Genomic DNA, 18,439 nt, shown 5'->3' with positions numbered 1-18,439 from the left:
CTCCTCACAGTGAAATATGTTGTGGAGCAGTATGCGCACGAGTTAATGGCTCATGCAATTTTTTATAGGTGGAAAACTGGGCAAAGGAATTATACATTAATTATACATTAATACACATTGTGGACAGAAATATAACTTTGTTAATAGAATCTGGGTAAATGTATACTTACAGCTGCACCTTTAGCTCCATTCACGCCATTTGCACCAGGATTTCCCTAAAAATAACATGAAAAACATATATAATGTTAATTATGAGGCCGAACTGTTGTCTACATGTCCAAACTTCTTTTGTAAAATGCATGTGTTACTTACAGCAGGTCCGACTGGTCCCAGAGATCCAGGGGGTCCAGGCTCGCCTCTTCCACCAGCAGCACCAGATGGACCATTATTTCCTGAGGGTCCTATTTCACCCTTATTGATTAAACAATAATAATTGTTACTGAGTGGAAAACCAGACAAGGCAAAGTCAGTAACCTTGTGGGTTGAACACATGGACAGGAGAACGCTGCCTATCAATTAACTAAAAACTAATGACGTCACCAAACTGCGGTGATGTCACAGGGGAATTGATAGGCTGTATCCATGAGACTCTTGGTTCCAGCCACAATGTAAGAAGCAACCCCGTTATTAGAAGTAAATCATTATGTAGTTGTATAAATTAATACATGCCTGCTTCTCAATACATCATATTTATAATATGAAAACAGAAATCAAAAAGAACTAAGATAATACTAAAGTACAGTATTTGCAATTCTAAAGTGTCCAAGTTTAGAGGATTATTTAATAACATTGTGCTAGGCGCTCATAGCACACGGCAGTCAGGTACTACCTAACATTTTTCTGAAGCAGAAAATAAAATAAATGCAAACATTGTGTTAGTTGTCAGTAGTTACAGCCCAATTCTGTACCCAGCACTGTATTATTAAATAAACCAATAAATAAACTAAATTAATGATTAAAACAAAAAACAATATCTATGCTTTAGTGTTGTCAGTTTCAATATAAATGCTAAAATGGAATATTTAAACTTCCAAAAAAATTACAAACAAAATAGAACTAAATTGATTCAATAACCATTTCTAGGAAATTAAATTAAATACATGTTTGTAATCATTCTGTATTATTAAGCAATTGCATTTTAAAATTGTAACATATTTGGAGAATAAATTGTCCATTAAGGGGAAAAATAAGCATTTATCACTGTAACCACAATGTAACACTACCGGTAGCCATGTTGTATAATTTAAATAAAGACTGAACTTACTTTAGCACCAGGAGCACCGGGAAGACCAGGAGCACCACCACCACCGATTGGACCCTGAGATACCACAAACAAACTAATTAAACATCAGTAAAATTATTATTTTTTTCTTAAACACTTTTAATTGAGAATTCATCCAGAACTAATATTATACAATAAGATTTTGCAATTTTAAAGTCCATTCTTTTTCTCCATCTACATGGCATACTAAAATTTTAAACAATATAATATAAAATTTTAATAAATAATTGATGTAAAATTCTATATATAATTGTTATAAAATATAATAAACGTATACTTACAGCTGGACCCACTGGACCAGAGCTGCCATCGCTACCACGAGCACCCTATTAAAATAAAATGTACATGTCACTCATACAGTTCAATAATAATGCATAGTGCACCTAAATCTAAATGTCTATAAAAATTATAAAAAAAACCCTTTAGAAATCTTTTACAGCAGATGATATATCTTAGATCATAAGGTTCATAGCATTTTAGTGTAAGATTGTGCTTCTACTGTATATATGGAATTAATCAACTTATTCAGCTAAGTGCGACACCTCTGTTTCATTATACCAATATGGTAATATATCACTTCAAAGAACTATGCATTGATGTTTTGATAGATATCAGTGTGGCATAGTAAATAATGGCAGAGCTACATTATCCCTCCATAATCATATCATTTCTATTAGTTTTTCTCTATTTAATTAGCAATTTGAATAGCAACTAAAAAAAAATAATTTTATGAACTACCTAAAGAGGATTATTAACACCAAATGTAGTTAGTAACTATCAAAAATTATTTAAGAAATTCCAGTCCTAAAGTAATAGCACCAATGACTTTTTCATATTTAATTTTAATTATTTTACTTTCCTTTACTGGTAAAAGCATTTCAGCCTACGGTATATTATAGTGTATTAAGAAAATTATCTTGGCAGTTAGTAGACATTGTGATCCACTTACAGCTGGGCCAGAGGCTCCAATGCGACCTCTCTCACCGGAAAGACCACGAGTGCCCTTTGAAAATAATGCAGATAAGAGACAATAAGCATTTTATACCTTAATTAGTTAGAAAGTATGAGAGATAAGCCTATATGATTAGTGTAGCATTATTATAGAATTTGCACAAAGATTAGTTGGTCGATGGGTCTTTAATGAGAATAAAAACCAACAGAGTAGGGAAAACTCAGCCAAGATGGTTCACCCCACAGGAGTGACTGTAGCCATCGGGCCAGGCTGCGCAGGGGTCCTTTAAGTACACACTAAATACCTACTTGCCTTTCTTACTAGGCCTCCTCTCCATCAGATACTGGAGGGGAAACCCAAGGGGCAAGTGCAGGGGCTGGATAACTCCATTTGCATTACCAGGCCCACCCCCACCATTGCTCAGTGGCACGGAACATCCTTGTACGCTAATTGCATCAGCATGGCCCCCATCCCGCTTGCTTCACAAGAAAGATAAGCGGGATCTCGAGAGTGGGCTTAATTTGACTTCATAACAGGTTTAGCAGTCAGCTATATTATCTGGAAATTACTGTATATATAATTTAGACTAATGTGTCAGATTGCTATATGCATTGTTTTATCATCTAGGCTTTTTTTTAGTACTTTATACTGTATATAAAGGGGGCAGTTATTGTTTTCATTAACCTGTGAAAGGACCGTAACACTGATCTCCTTTGTTTTTTTTTGTTATTTGGAAACAATTGTGTTAAGAAAATCGCTAACAATCATTAGTATGTTAGTTGGAGGCTGTAACCACAAAGTAGTCTTGAGTATTATGAATGAAAGAGACCAGAAAAATTTCAGCCAAGCACTAGTTATCAATGAACAAATGTATACTTACAGCCTGGCCTGGAGAACCGTTTTCACCGTTAGCACCATTTTCACCCTGTTAGAAACAACAATTGTAAATAACTGATTTAAATAAATAGAAAAATAAATGCATAAATGGGTACATACTAGTATACATGCTATAATTACAGGCTCATGTAACTTTAGTAAGAGACTAATGGCGAATATCCAGTCATGTCATGTGGTTTATGTTCATGCGTTAAAAGACACAGGAAGTGACATCACTTCCTATCCTTCTGGTCATGCAATGTAGGTAACTGTGTGAAATGCTGGGAAAGAACACCAGGTTATAAAGTACCTGGGCATCATTGCATTGTATCAGTATATACGATACTGGCACAGAGGACCATGAAGAAACTATAACGCCCCTAATGTCATATTTCCTGTATTTGAGTATTCATTTTTATTTTTTTTTGCATATACTCCGGCTCAATAAATGTCAATAAATGTTAAGGTATTAAACCAAGAGAATGAAAAATAAATGTTTATATTTTTATATGGGGTATTTGACTCTGCAGTTGGTTTACACTGAAAAATAAGGACATATTTAGGGACAACTCCAAAAGCCATGACTACCCCTGGAAATTAGAAGCAAGTTGGCATGCCTATTGCCAATACATGAGATATACCTTATGCTGGTGTCTTGTAAGAGTGATAATGTATAATGATACTATACATAGACGGGCTAATGTAGACAGTTGTCATGAGCATGGCACATAAGCCCTGACTTACTGGTCAATATCTTCAGATATGACTTTCATCATAAGCTTTTAAAGGGTATTCCCATCATGAACTAAATCTCTGTAAAAAGATGATATACTGTATACTCAAGAAATGTGACCATAAGCAGGACCGGCGCTGACATCACAGCTCTATATACATTACACTGTGTATATTGCCCAACTCTATATCTTGGCGTTCCCCCCCTTATGATATCCAAGACCAGTCAGGGTTTGAATATTACCTGCAAACAACTGAAGGCAGCAGGAATAGGTTTTGAAGTGGAAGGAGCAAACTGGGCGACCAAGTGGCTACATTAGAGTTGTCACCCAGGGCAACCAATGTCATCAGGATTACGCCACAGGGTAACTGGCATTGCCTTGCCAGTGATTTAGTGTTCTTCAGTCTTGGGGTGCTTTAGTCTTCTAAACTAAAGCTCAGAGATGCCATGTCGTCTTCGGAAACACGTATCATTGACGTAAACAGGTTTAACGGCATGTTTGACAGTGGACATGTCCTTTACTTTCTGTACTCGTGTTTTCTACCTCTATCACATTAATTAGGAAGCAATCTGTATGGCCTGTGATCAGACCGTGGGTAGACAATAAAAAGCTTATTTAGGCAACAGTTACCTTGACACCAATAGCACCGGTAGCTCCCTTTTGACCGTTATCACCATTGTGTCCCTATAATAACAGACAAAGGCAATTAATTTACATAAGAAACTGCAAAGAGACATTTTGTTTAAAACAGATTGCTAACACATTAAGCCGGTCAGAAATGGGCCGACGCGGCCGCTGCAGCAGGCGCCAAATGACAGGATGTCTTTTGAATTTGCACAGCCCATGAAGGAAAATCTAGTCATTTGGCTATTTCTGTGCCGTCATGGTTGTCAGTGGTAGGTGCATACAGTGTCGGGCTGGTGCATGAAGAGCCCACCAGGAAATGCAGTGGTAGGGGCCCAAGCTTAAGGGGTGTGGCGAGCCACCAGAGGGGGTGTGGCCAGCCAAAACAGATGGATTTAGCCAATCATTAGAGAGGACATGCAAAGAACATGGCCCCTTTATAAAAGAGGGGACAGGGGTGTGTCAGCTCCACCCACTTTGATTTGCAGGAGGGATAATCTTAGTTTAGCTCCATAGAAACAAATAAAGCACCAACGGTCATCCATGACCTTGGTCCACCACTAGAGGAGGGGGTAGGACCCTCAGACAGTGTGACCCACCGGGGATTTCCCCTGTATCCTTATAGGTAGTCAATAGACTTGGGCCAGTCCAAGCCTGGGTGCGTAGACTTCAATTAATGTTGGAGGAGGAGCAGGTCCAGCTGGACACATCTCTAAAGTCTTTTGCACATTTTGAAGTCAGCCAAATAAACAATGAAACTGTGAAATGGGAGCGTGCGGGTTATATATACGTTGTACAGTAAAAACGCACAACTGCTCATACCAAATATGCACTGCGCAACTGCGGTTTTGAAGATTCATAAATTACTCCAATGTTGGAATATTTGGATAAAACCATCAGTCTTCCCCCTGGTTCAGGTTATCTTCACCATACATGCTACAAGTAACTGATAGTATTGCGGCAAGCACGGACTGTACAAATATGTAGATTGGCACTCACTCTAATGCCTTTGAATCCGGGGAGACCAGGAGTTCCGGGGAAACCGCGAGCACCCTGCAAAAAAGATGAGAGGGTAAATTATTAGCAACAGAACCTGCAGTCAGCCATATGATCAGGCACCACTCGCAGTACAGGTGATGTGTTGCCTACCCCTAATTACATATACCTAGGATTATTGGTCCGTCTTTGCCCCAGTCTCTGTAAAATTACTTTATCTTTAGAACTACTTGTTTTTATTACATGCATTTTGTGATTTATACACTGTACCCATTTACCCCACTACCAACATTTTGGAAACGGCTTTAAGGCTTCCATAATAGTCTTCCCTGAGTCTTGAACAACACAAATAATTTCTTCCTATTTCCATGCCCTATATATTAGTTATCTACTACAGTTACAGAACTATGCACGAGAGTTTCCACTAAACATATTATATTGCATATGTAATATAAAGTTTATATGGTATTGCACAATGCTGAATGGGTAAAGTGACAATCAGCATTTAGGTCGTCTATTAGTGTAAAGTTCCCTAGGATTACAATATGTTGCACATATGAAAGTTGACCCATATCAATCAGTGTATGCAAAATATGTAATTTTAAGGGGGATCAAAGTATTTAGAAATTACTGTCAGTTCCTATTTCCGCTCCTTGCCATATCATACTACCTTAAAGTAGGTGGAATGGAGTGAGTAAAATGTTTGAATACACGTCTTATAAATCACAAACACACATGCCATCATACCTGAACGCCAACTATGCCTCTCTCACCAGGTCTTCCGGGCTTGCCAGGATGACCCTAAACAGCAAAAAAGACAAGAACTTGGTGTCAATCACATAAACATCACTCTCACTATTTATAAGATTTTTTTGACATTTTGTAGGGTGATTCATCCTGTCTCAGCCAAATGAAATATATATTTAAATACTCTTATTAGTTAAATACGTACAATCTATTGATTGCTTATCCTCCGTAATGGTCTCCAAATAGCTCTATGCTATTTCTATTAAAATAGTGCAGATAAGATATTGAATTTGACGTAAGATATAAATGAAATTCCTTAGCAGCTTATCATATATACATATATGCCCACCGCTACCGCGCCTCCATAGGAATGCATGGTGCGATCGCAGTGCCTGCCGTAGCGTATGCAGGCATGGGGAATCGCATGGCGTGAAGCGTGCGCACGTCTGTGGCATGATCAGCCACTATGTCACTGGGCGCACCTGTACATATGTGTTTCAATTTAGTGGTCTTTTTGGGTTACATAATGATATATAGTAATATGCAATGTTATTATCGTCATAGGAAGTGAAGGATAATGATGCAAGAAACTGGAATCCATTCGTAGTTGCATATAGGATGGTAGTGAGAAACAGTTATCCTATATACTTAGGGGGTGAATCAATTCTCGGCGATGTGCGGTTGAGATTTTTAACTGCACATATCCCCTAGAATTGTAGTAGCCCGACATTGCTCGTTTTCCTGCACACCTCTGTGGAGTAAGTCGGCATTGTTGGTGTCTTAGAGGTGTCGGCATTCCGACCATCCATAAAGTGTTTTGATGGCGATTTGCGCTTGAATGGTCTCTGTTATTGTACTGTAAAGTGGTAACTTCTTGTGTTATAAATCATTAACAAATGGTTTAAATGCTTACATTACTAAAGATATTGCACTCGCACATTATTTAAGTTATTAAAATGTAACTCATGTGAATCGAACCCCCCCACCCTCCCGGTAAATTTGCTTTGACATGTTAATGTCCATGATACTTACATCTTCACCTTGTTTTCCTGAGGGTCCAACGGGGCCTCTGGAGCCTAATGGTCCCTAAAATGATATAAAGTGACATGTCATGACAATGTTCTTCATTAGCTTGGTGTTGGTGATATTATTGCATTATTAATGGACTCTTACAGTCTGACCAGGTTCACCAGGCTCTCCGGGAAGTCCTTGAAAACCTTGAGAACCCTACAGGGGAAGTGAAAAGATTACAATGTCAAGCACATATATTAAAAATATCAAAACACCTCTACTTTACCCCCATTTTTTAGATAATACTACTCCATATTTCAATGCTACAGTACCATTTATCACCACAGCTACTTCATCCCGTACTGCAGTGCTCCATCACACTTATTCCAGAGCTACATCATACATCGTTTATTATCCCAGTGATCCATCACCCCTTATTCCAGTGCTACAGTACCCTTTATCCTACAGCAACCCGACCCCTTATTTCAGTGCTCCATCACACTTTATTCCATAGCTACATCACCACATATCCCACGACTGTGTCACCCCATACCCCAGCTACATCACACTTTATTTTAAAACTACAGAACCTGTTATCCCCTAGCTACAACAACACATATCCCAGAATGACATCACCTTTTATCCAGGAACTACATTACCTATCATACAAGAACTACATTACCCCAAACCCCAGAGCTACATCACCACATTTGCCAGAGCTACATCACCCTGTATGTCATAATTAGATCACCTTTTAACCCAGAGCTACATCATCTGATATCCAGGATATACATTGCTCCAAACCCCAGAGCTACCTTACCTGATATCCCAGATCCACATCGCAACATAACGCAGAGCTACATTACACTTTATCTCACAGCTATATCACCTCTTATCCAAGAGCTACATTACCCCAAACCCCAGAGCTACACCACTCCAAATTCAAGAGCTACATCACCTTTTTCCAAGAGCTACAGTACATTATTCCACACCTACAGTATATCACCACATATCCCAGAGCTTTATCACACTTTATCCCAGAGATACATCACCCCACATCCCTGAGCTACATCACCCCATACGCCAGAGCTAAATCACCTTTTATCCCAGAGCTACATTACCCCATATTCCAGGGCTATATAACCTTTTATCCCAGAGCTACATCACCTTATATCCCAGAGCTACATTACCCCATATCCCAGAGCTACATCACCCCATATCCCAGAGCTACATCACTCCATATCCCAGAGCCAGGGCCGTAGCTAGGGTAGTGCGGCCGGTGCCATCGCACAGGGCACCACAGGTCAGGGGGCGCTGTTTGGGCCTGTCAAATGTCTATTTATTATCATTCTTGCTTGTAGCTTCCTCTTATTTCATCCCAAGCATCTCCTGGCCCCTTTGAAAAATGAGGGGGGCACCAATGCTCTTTCTGGCACAGGGCACCAAAAAGTCTAGTTACGGCTCTGCCCAGAACTACATCACCCCATATCCCAGAGCTACATCACCTTATATCCAAGAACTACATCACCCCATATCCCAGAGCTACATCACCCCATATCCCAGAGTTACATCACCTTAAATCCCAGAGCTACATCACCCCATATCCCAGAGTTACATCAACCTTTAACTTAAAACTACATCATCTCTTATCCCAGAGCTACATCACGATCACCCCATATCCCAGAACTACATCACCTTATATCGCAGAGCTACATCACCCCATATCCCAGAGCAACATCACCCCATATCCCAGAGCTACATCACCTTATATCCCAGAGCTACATCACCCCATATCCCAGAGCTGCATCACCCCATATCCCAGAGCTACATCACCTTATATCCCAGAGCTATATCACCCCATATCCCAGAGCTACATCACCTTATTTCCCAGAGCTACATCACCCCATATCCCAGAGCTACATCACCCCATATCCCAGAGCTGCATCACCCCATATCCCAGAGCTACATCACCCCATATCCAAGAGCTGCATCACCCCATATCCCAGAGCTACATCACCTTATATCCCAGAGCTACATCACCCCATATCCCAGTGCTACATCACCCCATATCCCAGAGCTACATCACCCCATATCCCAGAGCTACATCACCTTATATCTCAGAGCTATATCACCCCATATCCCAGAGCTACATCACCCCATATCCCAGAGTTACATCACCCCATATCCCAGAGTTACATCACCCCATATGCCAGAGCTACATCACCTTATATCCCAGAGCTACATCACCCCATATCCCAGAGCTACATCACCCCATATCCCAGAGCTACATCACCTTATATCCCAGAGCTACATCACCCCATATCCCAGAGCTACATCACCCCATATCCCAGAGCTACATCACCCCATATCCCAGAGCTACATCACCTTATATCTCAGAGCTATATCACCCCATATCCCAGAGCTACATCACCCCATATCCCAGAGCTACATCACCCCATATCCCAAAGCTACATCACCCCATATCCCAGAGCTACATCACCTTATATCTCAGAGCTATATCACCCCATATCCCAGAGCTACATCACCCCATATCCCAGAGTTACATCACCCCATATCCCAGAGTTACATCACCCCATATCCCAGAGTTACATCACCCCATATGCCAGAGCTACATCACCTTATATCCCAGAGCTACATCACCCCATATCCCAGAGCTACATCACCCCATATCCCAGAGCTACATCACCCCATATCCCAGAGCTACATCACCCCATATCCCAGAGCTACATCACCTTATATCCCAGAGCTACGTCACCCCATATCCCAGAGCTACGTCACCCCATATCCCAGAGCTACGTCACCCCATATCCCAGAGCTACGTCACCCCATATCCCAGAGTTACATCACCCCATATCCCAGAGTTACATCACCCCATATCCCAGAGCTACATCACTCCATATCCCAGAGCTACATCACCCCATATCCCACAGCTCCATCACCCCATATCCCAGATCTACATCACCTTATATCTCAGAGCTACATCACCCCATATCCCAGAGCTACATCACCCCATATCCCAGAGTTACATCACCCCATATCCCAGAGTTACATCACCCCATATCCCAGAGTTACATCACCCCATATGCCAGAGCTACATCACCTTATATCCCAGAGCTACATCACCCCATATCCCAGAGCTACATCACCCCATATCCCAGAGCTATATCACCCCATATCCCAGAGCTACATCACCTTATATCCCAGAGCTACATCACCCCATATCCCAGAGCTACATCACCCCATATCCCAGAGCTACATCACCCCATATCCCAGAGTTACATCACCCCATATCCCAGAGTTACATCACCCCATATCCCAGAGCTACATCACCCCATATCCCAGAGTTACATCACCCCATATCCCAGAGCTACATCACCGCATATCCCAGAGCTACATCACCTTATATCTCAGAGCTATATCACCCCATATCCCAGAGCTACATCACCCCATATCCCAGAGTTACATCACCCCATATCCTAGAGTTACATCACCCCATATCCCAGAGTTACATCACCCCATATGCCAGAGCTACATCACCTTATATCCCAGAGCTACATCACCCCATATCGCAGAGCTACATCACCCCATATCCCAGAGCTACATCACCCCATATCCCAGAGTTACATCACCCCATATCCCAGAGTTCCATCACCCCATATCCCAGAGCTACATCACCCCATATCCCAGAGCTACATCACCCCATATCCCAGCGCTACATCACCCCATATCCCAGAGCTACATCACCCTTTAACTTAAAACTACATCAACTCTTATCCAAGAGCTACATCACCTCTTATCTAAGTGATACATTACCCCAAATCCCAGAGCTATATCACCACTATCCCAGAGCTACATTGCCCTTTATCACATAGCTACATCACCCCATACCCCAGGTCCCCAGCTACATTGCCCTTTATCACATAGCTACATCACCCCATACACCAGCTACATTGCCCTTTATTACACAGTTACATCTCCCCATACACCGGCTACATCAACTCTCATCTCAGCCAGGTTCTGAAAAAGGAATTACACAATCTGATATAAAAATGAAGCTTTGGAAATTTTAGTGAGTCTGATCCAGAATAATATACTTACAGGGGGTCCGTTTGGTCCTCCAGGGCCTCTTGGTCCCATTATACCCTAAAACAAATTATTGTTATTATATTTATTATTATTATTATTATTACTGAAACTATTGAGTGAACTTAATGCGTGAGTAACCCATAGCCCTTCTTTCCTGATAGTGTCAGGGTCAGCTGGGTCCTGTTAGCTCTGTTAGTGGAGTGCTTGAGCCTTCTTTCCATAGGTGGCCATACCTTATGCATCTGAACGATTATCCCGTTTGCAAGTCTTCCCAATTATACTGTTATCAGATTGTATTGAATGTCTGAGGTGTAAGTGCTCCCATCACCTTTATACAGTGGAAGAGGCAATTTTACCGGCAGAACCAAGGAGACCGCAAACTATCAATTCACTAGAATGTACTCATATCATGGAGACATCAATGCCTCATGCCACAGAAAGTCACTAGCTTCTGGCACATAGGCTACTTTCTTCTGATTATGGGATAAGCTTGCACGTCTCTCTCTTCCATGTAATAGGTGACATTTGCACTTTAAATGAAATGTTAAAACTAATATTGTGATGATAAGGGCTCATCCCTTTCTTAGACCTTAATTTTACCGTCCAGAGATATACTCACCGGTGCTCCCATTTCACCACCTGCTTTGGATGGATCGTACTGAGCAGCAAAATTCTGAAAAGATATATATTTGTCGGGGTCAATTGTCAAATATCTGTTTAAAGTCCATTTTTTTCATTCATATTAATTACTCTTATTTTATAGCACCATGGAGTAAAGGTAGGATTTGAAAGCAAGTAAAATAGCAGCTTTGTCACCCGTAATACAAATACCACCAACACTAATACAGTATGTGAATGGAGGAGAAATGCTGTTATTTCCAGGCATTATTCAATATATCAACAAAGTAAACTTATACATCTAAATGCCGATTCCCCGTTCTGCCAATGCCGATCCTATCTGCCGATCAGCGGACTCCGATCATCGTGGATTTGTCGGGGGATTGGCAAATTAACGTTAACAACGACTCATTGATTTCGACCATTTTTGGGTCGGAATCGGGGAATCAAGATTGTCTAACATCTTGGATTTCACAATCCCCCCACCCAGTCATCGGTAGAACAGAGAATTGCCCCAATAGAGGCTAGATGTACGAACCACATTAGAGTATTCAATCTAGAAAAAATACATTTTCATTTGTTGCTTCAAGTTACTCTCTTATGGGAATACCTCAGACTTCAGTTAACTTTTATTTCATAACAGGCTGCTAGTTAGTTAGCTAACTAACTAACTAACTAACTAACTAATTAATTAACTGCCAACTAACTGTCAAGGAACCTGGGTAACTAGATAACTTACTAGCTAACTGCCAATAAATCTGGTTAACTAGACAACTAACTAACTGGCATGACACCTGGGTAACTACATAACTAACTAACTGGCAATAAACCTGGGTAACTAGATATCTAACTAACTGACAACTAGAAATAAACTTTGCTAACTAGCTAACTAATTACTTGGCAAGGAACATGGGTAACTTGACAACTAACTAACAGTCAAGAAACCTCGATAACTACATGTAAAGAAACATGGATAACAAACTAACCGGCAAGAAACCTGACTAACTAGCTAGCTAACTAATTCCAATGATGATTAGTCGAAGTTCCAGGTTTACTAAAATCAAATATAACATACATGGGGATATAAGTCATCATAATTAGGTAAAATAAATAGAAAGTTAGACTATGCCAAGTAATACATTAATGCACAATTACATTTACTTGTAAAAATTAATATATGTCTTACTCCGCCAAGTCCAGGGGGTCCAGGAGGTCCGGGTAAGCCGGGGAGTCCATCTTCGCCGTCTCTGCCAGGAGGTCCCTAAATGACACAGCCATGTACAACCAAATCAGTAATTCAGTAACGTCGGTCATAAATATAGCCAGATAATACTAATCACACTCTAAATGATAGATCATAATCTACAGTCTTCTGGGCATACTGTGTGTTTGCTCTATGTCAGGGGTTCCCAACCACAGTCCTCAAGGCACACTAACAATCCAGGTTTTAAGGATAGCCATACTTGGGCACAACTGACTTAATTATTACCTTACTTGGGCACAGGTGACTTAATTATTACCTCAGTTATTTTGATGTAACTATCTGTGCTTTAGCATGGATATTACTAAAACCAGGACTGTTAGTGTGCCTTGAGGACCGTGGTTGGGAATCACTGCTCTATGTAATGTGGTAAATACTGTATGTTCAATTGTTGGCAATCTCGCTCACATATTATACACCATACAGTAAATCATTAAATATACTGAGCTAGTCTCCCTTTAAGCACAATTATCTGGAGATTAAATATCTGATAAGAGAAACACCATTCCAGGCCACACTGAGAATCTGCTGTTCATTGTAACCCTGCACAATACATTTTCTTTTCAAACACATTTATATTTTCACTCCTTCGTTTTCAGATCTCTCATTTAGGGGGAAATGTATCAAATCTTGGAGAGAGATACAGTGGAGAGAGCTAAAGTACCAACCAATCATCTTCTAACTGTCATTTTACATGACAGAAGCTGATTGGTTGGTTGCTTAGCTTTCTCCCCTTTATCTCTTTCCAAGATTTGGTAAATCTCCCCCATAGTGTAAACACGGAGTTGCAATAATGGAATGGCTGTATTTCTGTATCAGGTATAATCATTGGGCAGAATGTTACACATACAGTGAAACTGTATTTTTCAACAATGGAAAAACAGGAATGTATACAGATGTAAGACAATCCTCTGCCATGAGCATAATACTTGGAGAATGTGCCTATTTGATCTCACAATCCTTAAGATGACAGAAAAGATCTTTTTGGATACAAAATTACATTCTAAAAAAAAGGTTGGACTATTTTATGTCAATAATAACAATAGTTTATTATTATTATTTTTTTATTTATTTCAGAAGAAAAATACTAAATATCTGATATTTGACACTAAATCCTGTACTTATAATGGGCCAATGACTTCCGCTGGCTGAGAGTTGTGATTGCTAATGTAACATGAGAGCAGTAGGACTCCTTACCTGATCTCCCCGTGGGCCTTTGTGTCCTCTGGGGCCCTGTTAATGAGGAAATGCTTAGTAGGCGTACACACACCAGGCAGCAGAATCATATATACCAGCAATACTCCCACCCAAATCACACAATGCTGAATTAGCAGATTAATATGCACAACCTCAACGATGACAACAATCCTGTGCATGGAGCACGTCGTCAATTCACAGACATTATTATAAGATTAGAATATGACTGATTCACTACAAAATCAATGTCAAATAAACAATCATGATATAACCTTCCTAGACACACTTTACTGTAACCGCCACTGGAAAGACGGCAGCCTGGAAAAACTCACAGGTCGTTCAATGAGTTATGTGGTATGTATTCATAATTTAAAGGGCTGGTGAGATGACAAGTCTATGAGCAGTCTAGATCACTAGTAAAGGTACTATGTATATATATATGCTGGAATAACACATCTACTGTCTATTCAAAATCAGCTGACAGTATAATATAGAATTCAATGTCATCCCTATGATATTATTAATAGTAGTCTAAGCACTCAGGACTTCTCCCAGTGCTGATGAGGCCTGAGGCCCCATAACACAGCCAGATGCTGCCTTGGCACACACACACCTGTCGCCCAAGGTACTAGGTACTAACATTCCTCCAGCATCAGAACATACACTTGGAGCTATACATCCTTGCAAAGACATTGCAACACCCAGCGTGTTCTCAAATACCAATAACTAGCACTCAGTATATTGCTGCTACTATTAGTCTTAATAGCACAATGATAAATAGAAATACAAGATGCTTTCCCTTGCAGCCTAGAAAGCATAAACTAAAAGATAAACTTCAATAAACTCCAGTAACACATAAGCGTAATAGTGTAGCTGTGCCAACAGCTGCTCTCTATTACACTTAATGACTATTCCATATGACTAATCCCCATAGCAACTAAGAACAGGAAGCGTACATCGTATATCCAACATATTGTTTCAATATATCCAAAATGAAGACTCTGGAGCCAATCAAAAAGATAGAAAAGAAATTTGAACGAAGCTTCAGGGGTAAATTATTTCCATCCAGTTGTCAGTTTGTATCCACACCTGAGTCTGCCTGACGGAAACTGCGCACAGTCCAGGGGGATAGATCCACGTGAGATCTGACTTTACCCAGTTCCAGACCCTCCATCAGATTTATAGAACTGGGCCAAGTTGCCCCTATATGAATGAAGCCCACCGGTAAGCCAGCCCCCACAGGAAGTCAGGGTGTGCTCATGCCTCCTGCAAACCAATATGTAGTTCATCCATAGTCTACCCTCTATTCAAGCTTAAAATAGCCTCCCCATTGGTTTAGCCTAAACAAACATACAAGTGTAGCAAATGGGATTGGAGAAAAGGTTTAAGATACTGACCTCATCTTTAGGGCAGAAATGCAGCGATGGAGATTAGGAGAAAATAAACATAAAAAAGAAATCAATTAAAATAAAATAAATGATGCTTTGAAATGATAATGCATGTACTAAAGGATAATTAATCTACGCTCTCGTCTTTAATCCAAATTGTGGCCCACTGCTATTTAGTCATTGCTGTTGAAAAACGTATTTAGCTGCATATAAAACAAACAGCAAATAGCAGACACCTAATAGCTATAACAAATACATTAGCATAGCTAGTAATAGCAATAATTAAAATTGTTAATAGAATGCCAAATTTAAAATTAGGTCAGGTAATAATAATAAGATATAGATAATGATAATTATGAATACATTAGTAATGAAATTATCCTAAAATAATTACCAATTAGCAATAATATTGTAAATTATGCTGTAAGGAAAAATTAGCTTAATTGAGTGCTTTACATTCAGGTGACTGCAGCAGTGGCAGCCGTGCAGTGACCTCCAATGGTTTTGGTTGTCTTATTGTAGTAGTGAGAGTACTTTTCTGCGATGAGGCGATGAGAAGGAAATTAAAGTTTTTCTCACATGTAAACTTGTAACTTTAAAGTAACACAGAGTTCAAAGAATTGTCTGCTTAATATTGTGAAAATCGTCCCATAGTCTGACAGTGTGCATGTGTTTGTGATGTTGTAAATGGGCACCAGGGGGAGCAGGAATGCATTTTCCAGACCCAGACCTAAGCTACATTCCTTAGGGAACTAGTCTGTGCTTGGAGATGCCTAGAGGCAGCTGTGGGAAAACTGTCAGGGCACAACATTCATTAACCCATACACTACCTAGTGCAGGATTGGCCATGTGTGGTTACCCAACTATTTAGGCGACTGACATTGAGCTTGTAGAACCCCAAGAGCTGGACAGCTCTTGTGAACTAGCAGTCTACAACATGCTACTTGGTGAACACATTAGGGCAGGAATTTAAATAGATAGATAGATAGATAGATAGATAGATAGATAGATAGATAGATAGATAGATAGATAGATTGTAAGCTCCTAGGAGCAGGATTCTCCTCCTCACTGTCTCACAGCCCTCTACTCTAACACTTCTAGGACAGCCTTCACCTTCCCAGCTGTATTGTGTATGGAGAATTGTGTGCTAATTGTTACTTGTGCTCCGTTTATAATTTGGTTACTGTATTGTAATGTAATGTTCTGTGTACCCTTTACTGTATGTTCGGCACTGCGGACCACTTGTGGCACCCTATAAATAAAATGTAATAATAATAATAATGGATAGATAGATAGATAGATAGATAGATAGATAGATAGATAGATAGACCCAGTATTGTTTCATTGCATGTCCCCAATTGTAAAGCACAGAAACTATATATGTATATCGGTATCCAGTTAATTTTAAATATATATAAATCTCAGATATTCTGTTTTTTCTTAGTCACCCCACTGAAGGAATTGATCAGAATAGGTTCCTACGTGAGTAACATCTAGTGTCTGTGAATGCAACATGACATTAATGTTTTGTGCCTCTAACTAGCTGATAAAGCACGCATGAGTTCAGTAATAATGCTAATATTATTTTCAGATATAATTTGTAATAATCCCTTAAATTACAAATGCCTTTGGCATGCTAAAAGCTCCTAAACTAGCAGTTCAAAATCCATTGTGATGAGGTCCTCTGCGATACCTGGCTGTGGCCACAAGATGGCGCTCGTTGTGCAGCCTTTGTGGCAGACAATACAGTACAACGCCCTTCACTTCCAGATGTGACAAGTACCAAAAAAAAAAAACAACTTTTGTTTTCTACATCACTACGCTTTGCAAGAATAAAATAATGCCATGCAGACAATATGTACTCTTATTGCTGCTCTAAATGCACAGCTATGGTACAGGGCATAACAAAGAGTTACTTTTAAAAGAAAAATAAACTTTTGGCTCATTGCCATGTTATCTGGATACAGAAAACATCTGCTCACTGTTTCTCATTCAGCAACTATTATAGTACTAACAGGGCTGATGAGAGAGTCTGCAGAAAGCACCCAGCTTGCTAATGTCCAACCCAAAGCCACTCACAAGTCCCAGAAGAATAGTAATAGCTGAAGGCACTTACTTTGACATGTTACTAGGTATGAAGTTACTGCAAGCAGCAACAGTATCCGTATATCCACAAAGCTGAGCATGGCTATTGTCTAGACATGCAGACTCCTTGTGAGAAGAGCCGGTGATGCTGGTTAGTTCCTATGGGCTGCTGACATGCAGTTTGTGATTGAGTGACTCCAAACTTAGCAGAAACCTGCCGCCTTGCTAAGGTGATAAAGCCTGGTCCTCCCCATTTATACTGCAGGAGGTTCCCTCTGCAGAGTGTCATCAAGCCCCACCACACCAATAGGAGGCCTGCCCAGTCTCATGTGCTCCTTCCTCTCCAGCCTTCCCCAAAACTTTTTGGCAACAAAGGAGAGGTGGTGCACTGTTGTTAAATTACTTCCATTCTTGAAGACGTGGACAGTTGTGTTTTTTTTTATCCCCCTCTCTCTAGAATTGCAGGCTGGGTCTCCACCACCAATGAGGAGATGCTGATGTGTCTTTTGGTGGCATCCAGGTGAAAGGTCCTGGTGGAGATGGAACTGATCAACACCGACT

At 40.2% G+C, this 18,439-nt stretch overlaps 1 protein-coding gene across 1 annotated transcript in view; it reads right to left on the bottom strand.

The window, feature by feature from the left end:
• Nucleotides 1-18,115, bottom strand: part of COL1A2 (collagen type I alpha 2 chain) — a 39,349-nt gene extending 21,234 nt beyond the window's left edge. Inside the window, exons 1-17 of the mRNA XM_088459614.1 lie at nt 17,910-18,115; nt 15,803-15,807; nt 14,406-14,441; nt 13,134-13,208; nt 11,949-12,002; nt 11,342-11,386; nt 7,385-7,438; nt 7,244-7,297; nt 6,212-6,265; nt 5,468-5,521; nt 4,475-4,528; nt 3,115-3,159; nt 2,232-2,285; nt 1,564-1,608; nt 1,265-1,318; nt 313-411; nt 171-215 (exon numbers count right to left, since the gene is read on the bottom strand). Coding sequence (XP_088315740.1) covers nt 171-215; nt 313-411; nt 1,265-1,318; nt 1,564-1,608; nt 2,232-2,285; nt 3,115-3,159; nt 4,475-4,528; nt 5,468-5,521; nt 6,212-6,265; nt 7,244-7,297; nt 7,385-7,438; nt 11,342-11,386; nt 11,949-12,002; nt 13,134-13,208; nt 14,406-14,441; nt 15,803-15,807; nt 17,910-17,979 — 897 coding nt within the window. The 5' untranslated portion in view covers nt 17,980-18,115. The remainder of the gene's footprint in view (nt 1-170; nt 216-312; nt 412-1,264; nt 1,319-1,563; nt 1,609-2,231; nt 2,286-3,114; nt 3,160-4,474; nt 4,529-5,467; nt 5,522-6,211; nt 6,266-7,243; nt 7,298-7,384; nt 7,439-11,341; nt 11,387-11,948; nt 12,003-13,133; nt 13,209-14,405; nt 14,442-15,802; nt 15,808-17,909) is intronic.
• Nucleotides 18,116-18,439: the final 324 nt, after the last annotated feature.

Source organism: Taudactylus pleione, unplaced genomic scaffold (assembly GCF_031769625.1).
Source record: "Taudactylus pleione unplaced genomic scaffold, aTauple2 ptg000916l, whole genome shotgun sequence".
In the NCBI taxonomy this organism is placed as follows: Eukaryota; Metazoa; Chordata; class Amphibia; order Anura; family Myobatrachidae; genus Taudactylus; species Taudactylus pleione.
This window is presented reverse-complemented; position numbering and strand designations above follow the sequence as displayed.